The 18,388-nt window shown below is 32.7% G+C and overlaps 1 protein-coding gene across 1 annotated transcript; it reads left to right on the top strand.

The window, feature by feature from the left end:
* The first annotated feature begins 278 nt into the window (after nucleotides 1-278).
* LOC124542965 (protein GPR107) lies at nucleotides 279-13,679 on the top strand. Its single transcript, XM_047120928.1, has 12 exons — nucleotides 279-604; nucleotides 1,008-1,115; nucleotides 1,337-1,497; nucleotides 4,268-4,398; nucleotides 5,281-5,384; nucleotides 6,565-6,669; nucleotides 8,641-8,924; nucleotides 9,473-9,590; nucleotides 10,026-10,156; nucleotides 11,088-11,229; nucleotides 12,206-12,357; nucleotides 12,662-13,679. Exons 1-12 carry the CDS (start codon nucleotides 518-520, stop codon nucleotides 12,753-12,755), a joined length of 1,617 nt encoding a protein of 538 aa, XP_046976884.1. The 5' UTR covers nucleotides 279-517; the 3' UTR covers nucleotides 12,756-13,679.
* The last annotated feature ends 4,709 nt before the right edge of the window (nucleotides 13,680-18,388 follow it).

Genomic DNA, 18,388 nt, shown 5'->3' with positions numbered 1-18,388 from the left:
ACCTGTCCGTAAACATTGTATTGAATGTAACTACGAAAAAAAAATTATTTAATATACTATTCATAATTAATGTACCGTATTTTTTATATTTGAATAATCATAATTTGATTTTCATATTGCTTATTTAATAAAAATATTACTTGAAATTTCATTTCAATTATGATTTATCATGCATAGACACTTTTGAATATTTTAATTTAATGCTTTTTTTGCAATAACCTCATCGGTACACAATGTTGTCTCTTGTCATCATCTAATATTATTTATCTGTACCTACTCGTAGTAAAGAGTTTCAGAATTCTGTCAAGTTCGGATTGAATTGTAAGTTGTGACTGTAAGTCTGAGTTCTGACCTGAATTATTGCAGGTATCTTTAACAGATTGCACTATTGTTGTTTTTTAAACAGTTGTCGTCATTAAGTTTGAATATTTGGACATTTTTAAAAACTACGTCGTATGTAAATTTAACTTTTGACAGAGTTTTAGTGATTCATTTGGTGTTTGAGTAGTCATGAAATATGATTGCGGTGGTGGCAAAGTCTTTATTTGCAATCCTTGTAATTGCGTCGACTGTTACTTCCAGAATACACAAGCTGCCTCTTACGGTGAATATAAATGAATATACTTTATTACTTGATATATATCTTTATATTTATGCAAACTTATTTTGTTTGGCCAGTATGTATTTTTTACCTATTTATAATTTTTGGTACGTATTAAACATATTGTTTTATTTAATCGAAGTTAGACCTCAAAATTTATCTTTTAATAAAACCATACTTCAAGCAAAGTACATACTCCCAGTTCACTTTTGATAAAATCATTGTTACATATGTTATGAAAGGAAGCATGTTATCTTTGTAAATAGTATTTAATAGAGAATATGTGAAAGCAAAACAGTGGTAAATTCAATGTAAATTATAAGTATGATATTAATTAAAATACCAAGCAGTCAGAAATATGAATATGTTAAGTCACATTTTTGTCAATATTTAAATATTTTTTCAGGATGATGAACGACACTATGTTGATCTCACAACATTTGGATTCTTTCGAGGGGGCATTCTTGAAGTGCATATGATCAATTTCATGCTACCGTCAGGTCCTGTGGGCGAGGTAAATATAATTTTATAATCTATTTAAGTAATACTATTTCAACAATTTTCTCATAAGTACTGACTGATTTTATAATTTTAGTATAAGTAAATATTTATAATGTTATGGTTATTTTTAAAAGTACTGCAATGACTGATGATGATATGATTTGAAATACATTTAAAGTAAAGAGAAACAAAAAAATTTCTAGAATAATTATAACATGTTACATTATTTTACAGTATGGTTTTACCCTGGATAGAACAGTTAACGATGCTATTAACCCCTACTTGGAAGTGCATTCAGACACATGTATTCTGAAAGGAGTGGAGAAGAGTAGCACACTTCTTTCACCTCATCATCCGGCTATTGTCTTCTTGAAAATGGATTTTAAAAATCTAAGGTATTATTTTTATTAAAATTATATTTACCATGTTTAGTAAGTATGTAAGATTGTGTTTTGTATTATTAAAACATCTCTTCATTGGGTTTGCTTATGAACTAATTATGTTCATGTATGTTATCAGTATTTTTGTTTCTTATTGAATTACTAGCTATGCTCTGCCTTCGCATTGAAATCTGTGTAACATAGTAATATAAAATTAAATTAGGTTAGGATAATTTTGAGAATTCTGTAACAAGATTTCTGTAATAACAATTACTGACTTATATTTCTAAACATACAAAAATGATTATTATTGAAAGGCAATGCGAAATGTTTAATAATATGGCATTAATGTGAAGCCTGCTTGTGAATGTTTTGAAGTTACTATGTATGCTATTCTTTATAATAGAGTGTATCAATATTTAAACTATTGTAGAGAAAGGTTTAAGAGCTAAGTTGTGTATCCATCTGTACTGAACTAATACATTATACTGCTTGTCGCTTCATCTAAATTTTGGCCTTTGGAAGTTACAATTAGCTAGGATTATTATATTTTAACACAAATAAATGTTCTTGCACAGCGATATGTACATTTTTGATGTATTTTTGGTAATATCTACATCAACAACCACACGCCGCCAACCACAATTGAATGTTAAACAAATGAAACACTTAAAACATTATTTTTATTAATAGGCGTTGATTATAAATTGAAACAGTTATTTACTTAACACATATATTAATATTATCTCTACCATAAATAACATACAAATAAAACATATCTTAAAAGAGAACTGAGAATAAAAAGAATTGGTTATCTCTTGAATAGATAATTTATAGTTTCCTCAACAGTATTGTTGACTACATGAAAAAATAGAAAAATACAATCATTATAAACGGAAAATCAGATACAATACAGTACAAATTTGCATTATTGTAACGTCAAAGAATACAATAACATAAGGAGATAAATATTTTTGTACAAAATTATGTACAAAAGACTTATTACTTTAATAGCAATCTCATCCAGACAATCTTTGAACCGATGACTTGAAGATAAAACGGTAATGAGGTGTACATAAAGTAACTCAAAAGCAATATTGTATGAGCTTACATCTATTAATATGCGACTGAGAGTTTGATATCTTCTACACTAAAGTCTTGATACGAAATCTGCAGTAGTTCTGCCTGTGTCTTAGTGAGATAAACTCTTAAACCACTGGACGGTTTTAACCAATGGACAAAATGAATTATAAAGAAGGTTTTAATAATGGTTGTTAAAATAAGGCCTACTATAAGGGTGTTACTTGCGTGCGCTGCTTGTACCAATTGACTTATGTGTTTTTTATCTATCTTTATTTTGTTTGCGTGCCTGCATATTTTTTATCTGTAAGCATGAAATTAAATTTGCAAATTAATTATATTATTTTTGCTTTTTTTATGAAAGGAAGCATGTTATCTTTCTATTCATGAGCAATATGTATACTTTTCTGTATGCAAAAACCAGATTCACAGAGAACATTCTGATTGTGTTCTTGTAGGAGATTTGTATTGGGATTCAATTTCTTCATTGTCTGGTTGGTGGACTTATGTATGTACATAATGTATGTACATAATGTATGTACATAATGTATGTACATTGTATAAAAGCTTTATGTAGTAATAAATCTACCAGCGCGGAGCTGGTAAGGTACTTATATAATATGCAATATAAAGCTCATATTTGAAAGATATTGCTTGGAGGAACGCCCAGGCCGAGATTATGCGAATTTTATTCACTGCAAATGACCAAAAAGATGATTTTCAAATCAATGAACATAGAAACAAATATATAAAGATCATCAAATATTTCTATCGATTTATACTTTTATCTCTGTCAATCAATAAACATTTGTAATCAAATTAAAGAAGCAATAAATAGATTAATGATTGTCATTCCAAATCGATAATAATTTGTATTTAGTATATATTAAATTGTACTGCGAATTTTTATAAATTGGCTTTTAATATTCTATGTATTTTTATGATCGTTTTTTACTAAAAAGTGTTGTATCATCAAAGCGTATTCAATAATGCAAAGCGAAATATTTTTTCGATACTACGAGTCTTTGATACTAGTCACATACTTAGTTCGATACTAAGACTATGAAATATTAATGTATCTCGTGATTACCAACTTGAAAAAAACTAACCTTGACAAACCATCTAAAATCAATACAGAAAATTGCATTAAAAAAGACGTAAACATAATATTAAATAATAAAAATGTTTTGAGTTATTATTGTATGATATGGTTGGAACGCTTGTATCTTAACCGATGATTGTGGGTTCAAATCCAGGCAAGCATCACTATATATATGTGCTTAATTTATTTTTTTAATTTATCTCGTGCTCGGTGGTGAAGGAAAATAACGTGAGGAAACCTGCATGTGTCTAATTTCATCGAAATTCTGCCACATGTGCATTACACCAACCCGCATTGGAACAGCGTGGTGGAATATGTTTAATATGTCAAACCCTCTCCTTAATGGAAGAGGAGGCTGTTACATTACTTTATGATACAAAGAATACAATCAATTACTGGTGGTATGTCTTTGTGCCTGCTGAGGTAGTAGTGGATGATATATTCTAACATTAGTGTCAGTTAGTTGTAATCTGATTTGATGAGACTTCTTAATTGTTAGTCTATTACCGGTGTAAGATTGGTTTAATTATTATCTATATATGACTTACCATCGTGTCGTTCAATTGTTAAAGTTAATAATGTAATTGATAATATCGTTTACAGATTGAATATAACGTGCGAAGGTGAAGTAACAGCGCTGCATCTCTACCAGAACCGTTCGATGATACCCATTGACAGGACGAAGAGGCAATCGCAATACATGTTCGTAAATAGGCGGAGGAGATCGGTTGATGGTAATAATTTTTTATTTTATGATTTGTTGTTAGGATACGTGTGGCATGACCTTTATCCTTTTGGCCTTGAAACCAGAGATAGCAGAAAAACTTGTATGATGCCTACAATTGCTAATGCTGTAGATATATTATATTACGACTAGATTATGAGAACTATAATTATCTAGCAACTAGAAGAAAGGCGTTTTAATCATTATGTCCAAGAAGGACATAAAAAAGAAAATATATAAAATATAATTTAGATATATGAAATATAAATTAGTTTATTTCTTTGTTTAATCTCAGTATGATATTATATAATTAAAAAATATAATATCATTAAATTAGTTCAAATAATCTGTATCAATATTATAAATGTGAAAGTAAATCTGTCAGCGACAGCTCTTTCACGACGAAACCGCTCAAACGAATTTGATGAAATTTGGTATGAAGCAAATTTGAATTCCCAAGAAAGGAGCAAGAAAGCAGCCTATGCTTTTTTTCTCTTATATATGACAAACAACCTAAAACGCGAGCTGGCGACTACTAGTTAAAAATATATGCTGGATTTTTTTTTTACTTATACATCAACAACAACAGCAATAAACTTCCCACGGCTGTGCCAAAGCCTTGTTTCCCTTTGAGGAGAAGATTTCGAACATATTCCACCACGCTGTTCCTATGTGTATTGGTGGAATACACATGTGGCAGAATTTCTATGAATTTTGACACATGCACGTTTCCTCACGATGTTTTCCTTCACTACCGAGAACAAGATGAATTATAATCACATTAAGCAGCCTGGGTTTGAATCCCCATTTATCGGTTTAAACGCTCGCGTTCTAACCACTGGGCTATCTCGTGTCCCTACTCTTTACTTATATGAAAATATAATTTGTGTAGCGTCAGACGGTACGGACGAGCAGACTTTGGGCCCGCAGTGCTCCTACGCCGTCCTGCCCATCACGAAGGAGACACGCAACGGTTTCGACTTTTACAACACGAGTGTAAGTTCGAATATTTGTTTTTTTACCGATAGCGTTTTAAAGAGATTTTACACGGTTTTAAATCAATATCCTTATGATTTGGGAGCTGGCGAGTATTTCCGAATAGTATAAAGTGGTTGCTGCGATTTTGAGTTCTAATTCAAATAGTAAAATTTAAAAGGGTGCCAAATTAATTGCTCAGTTGTGCCTCTGGATTATTGTCAATATGGAAAATAATAAAACTTTGACGGATGTTATGAGGCAGACATGCCGAGCTGTCAATTGATAATGCAGTGCTATAGAACGACACAAGTTAGATAGAGCATCGGCAAAATTCGTAAAACCGATCACATTCGAAATAAGTACGATATCCCAAATGATCTATATTTATTTCTTATGTGAATGTGATCTTTACGCAAACGTAATAGCTTGTATTATCATATGACCTAATATATTCGTCAATTTGACTCGTCGATTTACATATGGCTTTATCGGGTTGAACCGAGAATCTATAACGACGAATAGCGTCGAATGGCGTGATAGGGAGCTATTTTTATTGTTTGTTTAAATCGGCAATAATCGGTTTTATTGAATTTGCCGATGCTACATCTATGTTGTGTCGTATTATACCTTGATGGCAAACGGGGCTCTTATAGTTCTTATATTAATATTATTAAGATTAATAATGTATGCATAATCAAGATGAGCTGCTGCAGTGGTATTGAATCGATTTTAAACGATTATTTTCATTCTCGACTGCCACGGCAAGTGCATTCGTTAAGCCGATTATGTGGACCACAACTTGCCCTATGTTTACGGAATATCGTCTTCGTCAAATGCTGGCTTTCGTTATTCAAATGAATAATATATACACGCCGTGCTGGGCTACACATTTTCATCAAGTGGAGATATTTTTTTTTAATTTTGTCCTGTTTAGGTTCCGTTGTCACCAGTTGGTGAAACTCATCAAATCGTTGAATAAGCTATATTTTTTCCAATGTCTGCAGGCTCAAGTGACGACTCAGGTCGCCTATTTGCAAGAATCAGTAGATCACAATTAATATATACGTATAAACATACACCATAACAAAAATATATAAATATGACGTTATTTTTTGTAGCGATCTGTCAAACAGTGACGAAACCTTTTAATCTCAAACAGATATATGTATATGCTATAACATTTCGTATAATTTTGTAGTTCGCAATGTACGTGGCGTCGGAGAAAGAGGAAGGTCTATACAATCTTTACTTCCACAACTGCCCTCGCGAAGACGTCAACAACCCGCCGCCTATCAATGTGATGGTAAGTGTGCCGTTACCAATTTGTTTTAAATAAAATCGTGGATGTGTTTTTTTTATTTATAAAATTTGGTATGCACACGCTTAAAATGAAATTACGTTATAAGTTTAAATATTCACTCTATTTATGCTGGTTATAAGAAATTACAACACTAATATCTCAACTGGCCCAGTGGTTACAACGCGTGCATCTTAACCGATGATTGCGGATTCAAACCCAAACTAGCACCACTGTAATTATGTGCTTAATTTGTGTTTATAATTCATCTCGTGCTCGTCGGTTAAGGAAAACATCGTGAGGAAACCTGCATGTGTTTAATTTCATTGAAATCAATTGTCTGTAATGTGTCTAAATTCATCGAAATTCTGTCACATGTGCATTCCACCAACCCGCATTGGAACAGCGTTGTGGAATATGTTCCAAACCCTCTCCTTAATGGAAGAGGAGGCCTTACCCCAGCAATGGGAAATTTACAGGCTGTTACTTTACTTATTACTTTTATATCTCAACATGAAATTACTATGAGCGGTGACCAATTACCGTCTGACTGCACATTTGCTCGTTCGACTACATAGACTTATAAAAATAAATAAGTAGCTGCTTATAAAATAAGATATGTTGTCAATCGCGTTGTAAGGGTTGGTCATAAGATTAAAAATTAGCCTATGTCCCTGGAGTTCGAGCTAGCTTCATAACAAATTTCATATTATTTATTTTTGTTATTTTATGGAATAGGTTGGCGGACGAGCATATGGGCCACCTGACGGTAAGTGGTCACCATCACCCATAGACAATGACGCTGTAAGAAATATTAACTAAGTATTCATTGCATCGTCAAAGTGCCGCCAACATTGAGAACTAAGATATTATGTTGCTTGTGCCTGTAGTTACACTGGCTCACTCACCTTTCAAACCGGAATAGAACAATACTGAGTATTGTTATTTGGCGGTAGAATAACTGATGAGCGGGTGGTACCTACCCAGACGGGCTTGCACAAAGCCCTACCACCAAGTAGTCATCAAATTCAGTTCAGTGATACGGCCGTGAATGAGCAACATACACACAGACAGAGACACTTTCGCACATATAATATTAGTATAGATTATATCAGTTTTGGGTATTAAAATTAATAATAATATACAGTAAAACTTGGTTAAGTGGGACCTGGATAAGTGAAATACCTCCATAACTGGAGCTCATGCTGCAGTCCCATCACTTTGGCATTGAATTACCTCTGTTAGTGGGACGAAGCAAACCTCTATAACTGGGATTTGTTATTTTGTTTTATCATTACAATAACCTCTATAAAGAAGACAGCAAGTGATTTTTTTATGCATAAACTTCTGTAACTGAGATATCACTGTTTTGTATTTTTACTAACTTATTCTTTTTCTACCCGCAAATTCCGCACTTAACTATCTATGTAATTGTAATTATCAATGACCAAGTTTTAGTTTTGCTTTACTGCCATATAGGTGTTTATCTGCAAAATGTCATAGCGCACCTCTATATCTGAGACAGGTATTCATTTATACCTGGGTATCTGAGACTGAGTTAGTGGAATACCTTTATAAGTGAAACAGCATTGCAGGTCCCTTGAAGTTTCACTTAACGAGGTTTCACTGTATAAGGATTTTATTATTTATTTATTTATTTATTTAATATTTGGGAAACAAAAAGATATAACATATAATCAAATTACATAATACAGTTTAGATATCACATTATCCAGCGAAGTTTCCACCGATTGATAAAACATATAATGCACTCAAATATTTTAACACAATAAGAAAAATAAAAAATTATTTGACAATATTCAAAGTATATAGTTAAGTTAATTTAAGAATGTTACAAATTTTATCTTTAAATTTAATTAAAGATAAATGAAATATATCAATGTTCCCAAAAGATTATTTATTATATTATTTGTTATATATATTCATGGCGATAAATTGATATGATTTATTTTAAAGATCGAAATATACGAGAGCAACGATGGCAACTTCCTGTCTGCCGGCGAGATGCCCCTTCCGGCCCTGTACAGCATGATGTCCCTTATATTCTTGCTGAGCGCCGGATTCTGGACCTTTATCCTGAAGACTAGCAGGCACACCGTGTACAGGATACACATCATCATGTGTGTCTTGGTGTATTTGAAGGCCATGTCATTGGCCTTCCACGGTATCAATTACCACTTCATTCAGACGAGGGGCGAGCATGTGACCGCCTGGGCTATACTCTACTATATAACGCATCTGTGAGTATTTCATTTTCATTAAATATATATTTTTAGAACCAGAATTATGAAGTAGGTTAACCTCTAAAACAATTATCTTTAATTTATAATAACAACCACAAAAGAAAAACATTTAGTCTACAACACAAATAACCATCAATAATCACATTACACCGTAATAATTATAATTGCAATTTTCAATGTGTCAACTACGAATCTCCCGCCTTTTTTTTTTTAATAATAACAGAGGTTGTGTGACTTGACGCTGATGTTGCTTGGTTATGCCAACAATATATATATATTTTAAAGATTATTTTTATTTATTTATTTTTATTTTTAATACTTTATTGCACACACAATGAAATACAAAATAAAGAGAACAATTACAACTACAACAAGATAACTAACAGACAACCTTTGGTGAAAGGATTTGCGAAAGCAGAAACAGGATAATCCAAAAAATAAAAATAAAATTATATTCAGCATAAAAGAAAATAATGACTAATATACATACTAATGTAAAATATATAAATAAAGATTAGTTATAAATATATGTGAAATGGTTTCAGGTTGAAGGGTGCAGTGCTGTTTGTGACTATAGTGCTTGTGGGCACAGGCTGGAATTTCATAAAGCACATCCTCGCTGACCGGGATAAGAAGATTTTTATGATTGTGATTCCGTTGCAGGTAATTGTTAATTGTTTATCTTGTAACAGTTTAGAGAGCACAGAAAGTATTCTGAAAGTGAAAAGGAAATAAACTTGCTAAGGCTGTATTTATATTTTGTTAAACCTGTTTCAGTGGTTTGCCAGTGAAAGTGTACAAACATACAGACAGATATAGATACTAGATAGATATTGTATTTTTTAATAAATGTATGGGTAGACACCACCCTCTCATCAGATATACTATCCCAAACAACAGCACTCAGTACACTCCATTTGGAACGATGAGTGAGCCAGTGTAACAGCAGGCACAAGGGATATAAAATCTTATTTACCAAGGTTGTACATGGTTACTAATTACAGGCCATTGTGTATGATCGTGGAGACTATATACCATTATATGATAAAAAAAGCAAATGATCCGTTTATATGTTGACGTAAATGATTTCGTTCGCAGGTCGTGGCGAATGTAGCGGAGATTATAATAGCGGAAAGCGAGGAGGGCGCCGCGGAACATAACGCTTGGCGCATACTGTTTATATTCGTCGACATGCTCTGTTGCGGTGCCATCATGTTCCCCGTCGTATGGTTAGTATCCACTATTGGAGATGTCCATGGGCGGTGGTAGTCACTTACCATCAAGAGTGTACCGTTGCCACAATATTAGTTAAAACAAATAAAACATGTTCTAGAGGCATGATTCATGGGTGGTGCTGCGTAGTATTAAATTTTTGGATCTGTCGGAATGAAGGAACCGGCGCTCCCATTAGGCATACAGTTGATATATACTGACTAATTAATACATACAAAATAAATGCATAAAGATATCTAAATAATATGATATTTAAACAAATAATATTATGTAATTTAACATGTTTTTAAATCAATCAATCAAAATAAACTTTATTCAAGTAGGCTTTTACAAGCACTTTTGAATCGTCATTTTACAACCAAGTGAAGCTACCACCGGTTCGGAAAGTAGATTCTACCGAGAAGAACCGGCAAGAAAATCAGTAGTTGCTCTTTTTTAACATTTAAAAATATAAAGTCACGTTAGTTAAATACAATAATTTAAATTAATATATCCTGCTTGGAAGTCAACAGGTATTAGCTCCACGCTTTTTTATCATCTATAAAATCTTGTATTGAATAATATGCTTTTTCTACCAATGTATTTTTTACAAACGATTTGAATTTACTAAACGGCAAAGTTAAAAATGTCTACAACAACAACAACAACAGCCTGTAAATTCCATCATGCAGGTTTCCTCACGATGTTTTCCTTCACCGCAGAGCACGAGATGAATTATAAAGACAAATTAAGCACATGAAACAGAGGTGCTTGCCTGGGTTTGAACCCGCAATCATCGGTTAAGATGCACGCTTTCTGACCACTGGGCCATCTGGACTCTGCGGAAATGTCTGCGGAATTTTATTATAGAATCGGATACCATAACCCAAGAAAGACATATTGACTTTGAGGAGTCGGAGTTAAAAGTAATCAATATGTAATCAACAGGTCGATACATCACCTCGAAGACTCCTCGACGACCGACGGCAAAGCGGCTGTCAACCTTCGCAAGTTGAAGCTTTTCCGGCATTTCTATGTGATGATACTCTGCTACATATACTTCACTAGGATCATCGTTACTATTTTGGAGGTAAGAATAAGTTGGATCTTTTTTTTTAAATCTAAAAGTCCTGTAATGTCCAGTAGCTTTTCTATCCTCAAAAACTTGCGCATTTATAATATTAGGATAGGTTAGTACAACTGCCTACCTCGTTGGTCTATTGGTTTAATATAAGGTAACAACATAAGGGTTGAACCCAGACCGGGTTCAAACCCCAAGTGGAACCAATAAAAAGTTAGTCTCGATGTCTTGAAGTTATAAGTCTTTTCACTTCCGTGTTACGAGATACACACATAGCCGTTGGTCCTGCGCCCGAATTGTTCCCGCTCGTGTCGAATTTGATGACCCCCCCTACCTATACTATGAGAGCAAGGGAATAGACAGTACACTACCTATCCACGAGTATTGTATTATATCTATATATCAGATATAGTATTATATCTATATATATGTAAGCGGTCAGAACGACACAACAACAAAAGCCTGTAAATTCCCACTGCTGGGCTAAAGGCCTCCTCTCCCTTTTGAGGTGTGGAACATTTTCCACCATGCTGTTCCAATGCGGGTTGGTGGAGTACACATGTGGCAGAATTTCTATGGAATTTGTCACATGCAGGTTTCCTCACGATGTTTTCCTTCACCGCTGAGCACGAGATGAATTATAAAGTCAAATTAAGCACATGAATCAGCGGTGCTTGCCTGGCGTTCTAACCACTGGGCCATCTCGACTCTAAGGACGACACGAGTAGATATTTGATGGCCTCAGTGGCCGAGTGGTGTGTACACCGATTTTCATGGGTACGCCACTCTGAGGTCCCGGGTTCGATTCCCGGCCGAGTCGATGTAGATTACCATTAGTTTTCTATGTTGTCTTGGGTCTGGGTGTTTGCGGTACCGTCGTTACTTCTGATTTCCATAACACAAGTGCTTCAGCTACTTACATTGGGATCAGAGTAATGTATGTGATGTTGTCTCATATAATGTGTGTAATTTAAATTGTTAACAGAACACGGTACCATTCCAATACTCGTGGATAGACGAGATGTTCCGCGAGATGGCCACCTTCGTGTTCTTCGTGATGACGGGATACAAGTTCAGACCGGCCGCCGCCAACCCTTACTTCACGCCGACCCACCTGGACGATGTCGAGCCCAAAGTGTAAGTGACCACAGGGTCAAGATTAACTTTACTAAATTCTATTCTATTCTATTAGAGCGTATTTATTAACATAAGAATTAACAACATTAAATGCTTAAATATATACATACAAATATGAACTAAAACTAGTTACTGTATAAATCTTGACCGCATGGAATGGTGGTGTTCTATTAGAGTAAAAATTATTAAAATCTATTATACTGTTTTTAAAGTATTTAAATAAGGAAACATTTTGAACTGTCATCGATGCAGACATTCACAAAAATTTCAAATTCGTCATATTTTTCAATATATTTGTTTGTAGGTTATCAGACATTGGAGTCCTAGACGGCGTCACCAACAGGGAAAAGAAGAGAGAGGACATGCAACCCCTCATGCAAGACACCAATTCCGATTAAATTATACTATACATGTAATTAAATAAGCGTAGTTATAATCAAAGGTATATTACCATTTTTAAATGTATGTATACTGTATAGATGTGAATAATTTCATTATTTGTTATTTTACTATTGATAGGGCTCAGTGTAGCTCCTTTAATACCAAATGTGTAAGTTCTGCGGTAAAAATGTAAAATGTGAATACCCAACGGAAATGTTGTAGAAGGGATAGTGTACTGGGTCAAGGGGGAATCGACTGATGTGATTACAAGGTCACCAATTTCGGTTCTGCTCATCCTGTGCTGTGTTCTGTGTCTGTGCTAGCCCGACTGAGTGGATACGAGTTATGCTAATCTGCCAGTGGACATTATTACTCTGATGGGAATACTGAGTCGGGATAATTACAGGCACAAAGGAAATAACGTGCTAAATCTAACGTTTGGTGGTGCATTGGCGTCTGTTAAAGTGCCAATGTTTATTGGTGTATTTTTTTAAAATGAGTATAACAAAATAAAAGCTATAAATAAAATTGAATTAATTTCAATGAACAATGTGACTGAACTAATAATGCTAAGTCAGAACTTATATTGACTGAGAGGCGGTCCAAGGTTGTAAATATAATGTATTTAAGCTAATTCTTAAATCACATCGTACTAATAAAAAACTCGATTATAATAACTTTGATATTTTGTTATTTAATCGTAATTGATAATTCCAGTACATTTAAATTATAAAAACACGATGGATGTTATAAAATACATTTCAATCAGTTCAAGAGTTTGGTGCAATAAACAAAATCGCAAACACTTGAAAGCATTATACTCCTTTTTGAAAAGTCGTGTAATTATTGTTTCTGATTCTAAAAATAATATAAGTAAAATAAGCAAACCTTGTAAAATATAGGATATTAATATGTACATTTATATATTAAAACAATTTTAAATATAATATAATATAAAATAACTTTTTTCATCACGTATATCACATGTATTCGATGTTGTTATTTTCGTTTAATACTGTAGCTTTTATTTAGACATTTCTTTTTAAATATATTAGTATTATAGAACAGACTTATGTATGTCGGTTTGCACCGATCTTTGAAATCACAACATCCGATTTTTTTTCTCCTGTAATTTAAATTGATACTGATAAATTGTATTCGTTTTTAGATTTCATTCTTTTTTTTCACTATTAATGATATGATTTTTAGGTAAGAATAATTATGTATATATATTGCGGCCTTTGAATGTGTCAAGTTTACGTATATGGGTACCAAAGTCATTTGTTCAGATCTATTCCGTTAGAATATTCTCGAAACTCGAAACGAACGTTAAATGTAAAATAAGACGTGGGATATGATATTTGTAAATTTTATAGGTAACTTCAAACTTGTATCGAAATGGCGGTTGGCGTGTCATCTTATGTCGATTGTCAAATTTTGACGAGTGAATTACTATGTGGATTCTTAAAGAATCGCATCACTGATTTGAATTCATAATCGTTTTATAATAAATTAAATTGATACATGAATGTCTCGTATTTTTAAATTTTAAGTTTTTCATCATTATACAATCGTACATATATGTATATTATAAATTTTCTCAATTCCAGTAAAAATCTAATTTTGATGTCGTTGTTTCGTGGTTTCAAATTATACTATGTTGCGTTCATTTTTGTGCTGTTCTAGTAGCGAACATTTTATTTCGGCTTCTATCTACATATATAAAATTCGAATTATTTTGTTATCAAGTGCGTTAAATACGTATTAGTCAAGTTCCTTTGGTTATTTTAGTGTATTGGACACTTTAAATGTTTAAACGCAGCGTTGTATGGAATCTTTATAATTTTATTTTATATATAATCGTACGTTATAGATTGCATTTTAATTGAGTTAGATGATATATATTCATCGATTCTCATCACCTTATATGTTTTGGTAGACTTAGACGCCTGTTGCTAGCCTTGTGTATACTTTAATATGGGGCGCATAACCTTGTTATTTAATTTGAATTTATATCTATTTGACAATAAAAAGCTTTTCACTATAGGATGATATGGACGATGCGTTGTATAGTGGACTAGACTCTTAGATATTTTTTTTTAATACTTTTATATTGTTGTTCTAGAATTCGTACGACATATCTTTTTGGGGACACGATTTTATTACTAGATATACGTGTAACTTTCCAGTGATTGGAATGAATTGTGCTCATTTAGTAGAACTCAGTATAAATTATAATCAAATGATTATCATAATATTTCAGAAATAATTCAGTCTACACTGCATTACAAATATAGATAATGATGTTGGATTTCCTAACAGCTGCATTCAAAAGTCTAAACGTATGTGTCAAAATATATAATTTAATGTGTCTGTCATATTATTCGATATATGTACCGATCATAGATATTCATTGATTTTGTTACGGATCATATCTGAGAAATTTATTAATAATAAAAGTTTGATATTTGGTACGACAAGCACTAGTTTGAATTAAAAATAATGTATAATTTACAGAAGTCATTACTTTTGAAAATTAAAAGTTAAATATAACATCGATTTTTTAGAATGACAAAGATTGAGAAATTAATCAATTCATAATAGACAACACTTTTTTTTAAATTTCAACTTGAGAAGTCTCATTTTGTCCTACAGTTAATTTCAATATTAAAAGTATTCTTAAATTGCTATGATTTGATTAGTAACCAAAACTTCACATATATTTTCAAGATCTCCATTAGATAACTGGGGATTGATACGGAGTCTCCATTATGTGACTTGGGGTTGATACAGTTTCTCAGTCTCCCAAAACGGCGAGCATTTCATCGAGAATTGCTCGACAATTCAAGTAAATCGAATGAGTTAATTACTAACAACAACAGCCTGTAAATTCCCACTGCTGGGCCAAAGGCCTCCTCTCCCTTTGAGGAGAAGGTTTGGAACATATTCAGTTAATTGGAACATAATGAGTTAATTACTATAATATTTAAATACAACATTTTCACATTGTTTATTCTGATGCGATTGTGACTTACAAGTACTCTTTTCAACCGACTTCAAAAAGGAGGAGGTTATCAATTCGTCTGTATTTTTATTGTTTCCATCTCTTCCTTGTCAGACTATTTGTACAGATCCACGCATGCTTTTGTAATTTACTGATGACTTAAGAATTAAATTAATTTACTTACATATATCATTCGGTGTAGTTTTATTTCCAAGCAATAATATTTTTATTATAATCTCTTTTTAAAATATATTTTAACTTAAATGAATATTTGTTTGAGATGTTCATATATGATGTAATATTGTACAAAATAAATTTAATTAAGGAAAAGTTTTAGTATTATTTAATATAACTCACAATTTCAGTAATATAAATTGAATAATGTATATAAATTATATTAAAACATTATACTATTTTGCAAGGGAAGGGGCTTTTAAAGATAAAACTTTTTTATTTCACCTTCAGAGAATTTGGTAATTGTTAGGTCGGTTTTCTAAAATCTTCTGAATAAAAGGCAAATAAAAGTTAATTTCGACAATATCTTATTATACAGTATCGAACAATTCTCGGTTTTATTTTTCGTCCATATTGCGCTGTTTCAAATCATAGAGAACACAATTCAGGCAGTACTTAGTCTTTTGGCAGTGAAAAGTCATCAGGACTATCTGTAGGCTAACTTAATTTCTTCATATTTTTGGGTTCTTTTTAGGCCTGAACACGGAAATAAGAAATTCTTTTAACGCTTGACTCACTATTTATCATCGCTGCCAAGTTCTCTGTCGAACGACTCAAATAAACTCACAAATAGCCCATATGAACCATAACATTGGAAACGACCTTCCTCAAGCTTCTCTATAATTTTGTTAGTATCGTCTTATCAGCTATTAACAAGTATGCATTCAAAGAAATAGGAATCAGTGATTTTTTATTGTTATTTAAATATACTTTTGTTGCTAGGGAGTAATGAATCAATTAAAACATCAGATAAATAATTTCAAATTGAATCGAGTATTATACAATGTTTTTAACACATTTTTCCGCTTGATTAAAACGACTTTAAAAAGTATTTTATGGTGCTCTCATAGTTCCCTCTCGATACCAGAACCAAGGTGTCGTTTTTTTAACAGACGACGCTTATACAGTCAGGAAAAGCATCGAACAGCAATGCTCTGTGTAATTTCTAACACAAAGTTGCAAATACACTTATCCGGGTACTTATGCGGTTTTGCTGTATGAAATGTACTTCTCGCGCAAATAGCTTGATACATTCCAAGTAACTTACCTTGGCGGTAAAGACAATTATAGTGAGCAGGCGTTCTCATTTAAAAAAAATGTGTTATTAATACGGTTTGGTGTATTTTTCAATGGTAATGTTCGACGGACTGCCAAAATGGTCATTTGACTCCTAATGGTCCTTACTGACCGTAGACATTGGCGCTTTACTTTAACAATTACTTACAACACACTAATGAGTCTTCCAAAGGTTATTTGGTGTAATGGGAACTGAAATATTATGTTACTCATACCTGCAGTTACAATGGCTCACTAAACCTTCAAACTACAACAGAACAAAATTAATTAGTGCTGCTTACGGTAGAATATCCCATATATTCTGTGTACTTCACCATACCAATTGGCGAAATCCGTACCAGCAAGACACAGGTCCCTAAATTCTGGATAAAGATTGACAAACATTTCCTAACCTCGTTTTCTGTCAGGAGACACGTTAAACTCTATTAAACCTTTTTCGGTAGGTACTTAAAATACATTAACTACCGCCTACCGCGACACTAAACACCATATCATTATCAGCTGTTATTCTACCGCCAAATGCAACGTATTTTGTGTTTCGGTTATAAAAGTAAGTGAGCCAGATGTTGTATATCTTTTAACAAGAAGCATAACATCTTAGTTGAGCCATTAAATAAGTGTTATTACATCAGGTGGCACATTTACTCGTGAGCGTTCCAATTTAAATTACAAAAAAAATGGTTACAAATATAAATTATCCTTGTTATTAGATTTATCTTTGATTACAATAATGAGTACTGGCAAAACATTTAGATTCCTAGAATATAGTCGAATCATTAAAACTGAAGGAGTAAAATGACTTAGTTGTTGTAAAGAGTACCTAATTGTTTTTTTGTACGCAAGTCTGTAAGCAAAAATATCCGTAACTATAAATATACAAGAATGTTTGTATGTTAGCGCAATTCATTTCTAGACTATTATTCCAATTGAGATGAAACTTTACTATTTAGCTCTGCGTACGCGTGAGAATTTGTATATCTCCAAAAATGATTCTTTTGGTTTCTTCTTCTCAATTATTTCTAATTTACTTTCGTGAATCGTCGCTAATCAGGGTCAAAGATTAAATGTTGCTGTTACTGCGGCACACGGTCATCAAATGATGATCTTGGATATCACTATAAATAATAAGAGATGCTATCTTAGGCCTAAAAGGTTGACGGTGCGTTCGACGTTGTTCGTCGCGGTTAATATAAAGTTACAATAAGAATTATATTTATAAGTCGTCCTTTAAATTATAGAGGCCAAGTACAGTTGAATATTTAATTCATTTTCAAACAACATTTTAAAATATACAATATTTGAACAGTAGTTGTTAGCAAGAATAGTTATAGGAAT

This window comes from Vanessa cardui, chromosome Z (genome assembly GCF_905220365.1).
Source record: "Vanessa cardui chromosome Z, ilVanCard2.1, whole genome shotgun sequence".
Taxonomy (NCBI): Eukaryota; Metazoa; Arthropoda; class Insecta; order Lepidoptera; family Nymphalidae; genus Vanessa; species Vanessa cardui.
The sequence above is the reverse complement of the archived record's forward strand: the minus strand, read 5'-3'. Positions and strand labels throughout refer to the sequence as shown.

Excerpts from the sequence above, each read along its gene's own strand:
- LOC124542965 (XM_047120928.1), top strand. The coding sequence starts at position 518 with ATGATTGCGGTGGTGGCAAAGTCTTTATTTGCAATCCTTGTAATTGCG. Across the intron at positions 4,399-5,280 it reads GCGGAGGAGATCGGTTGATG|CGTCAGACGGTACGGACGAG; the intron begins GTAATAATTTTT and ends TAATTTGTGTAG. Across the intron at positions 8,925-9,472 it reads CTCTACTATATAACGCATCT|GTTGAAGGGTGCAGTGCTGT; the intron begins GTGAGTATTTCA and ends AAATGGTTTCAG.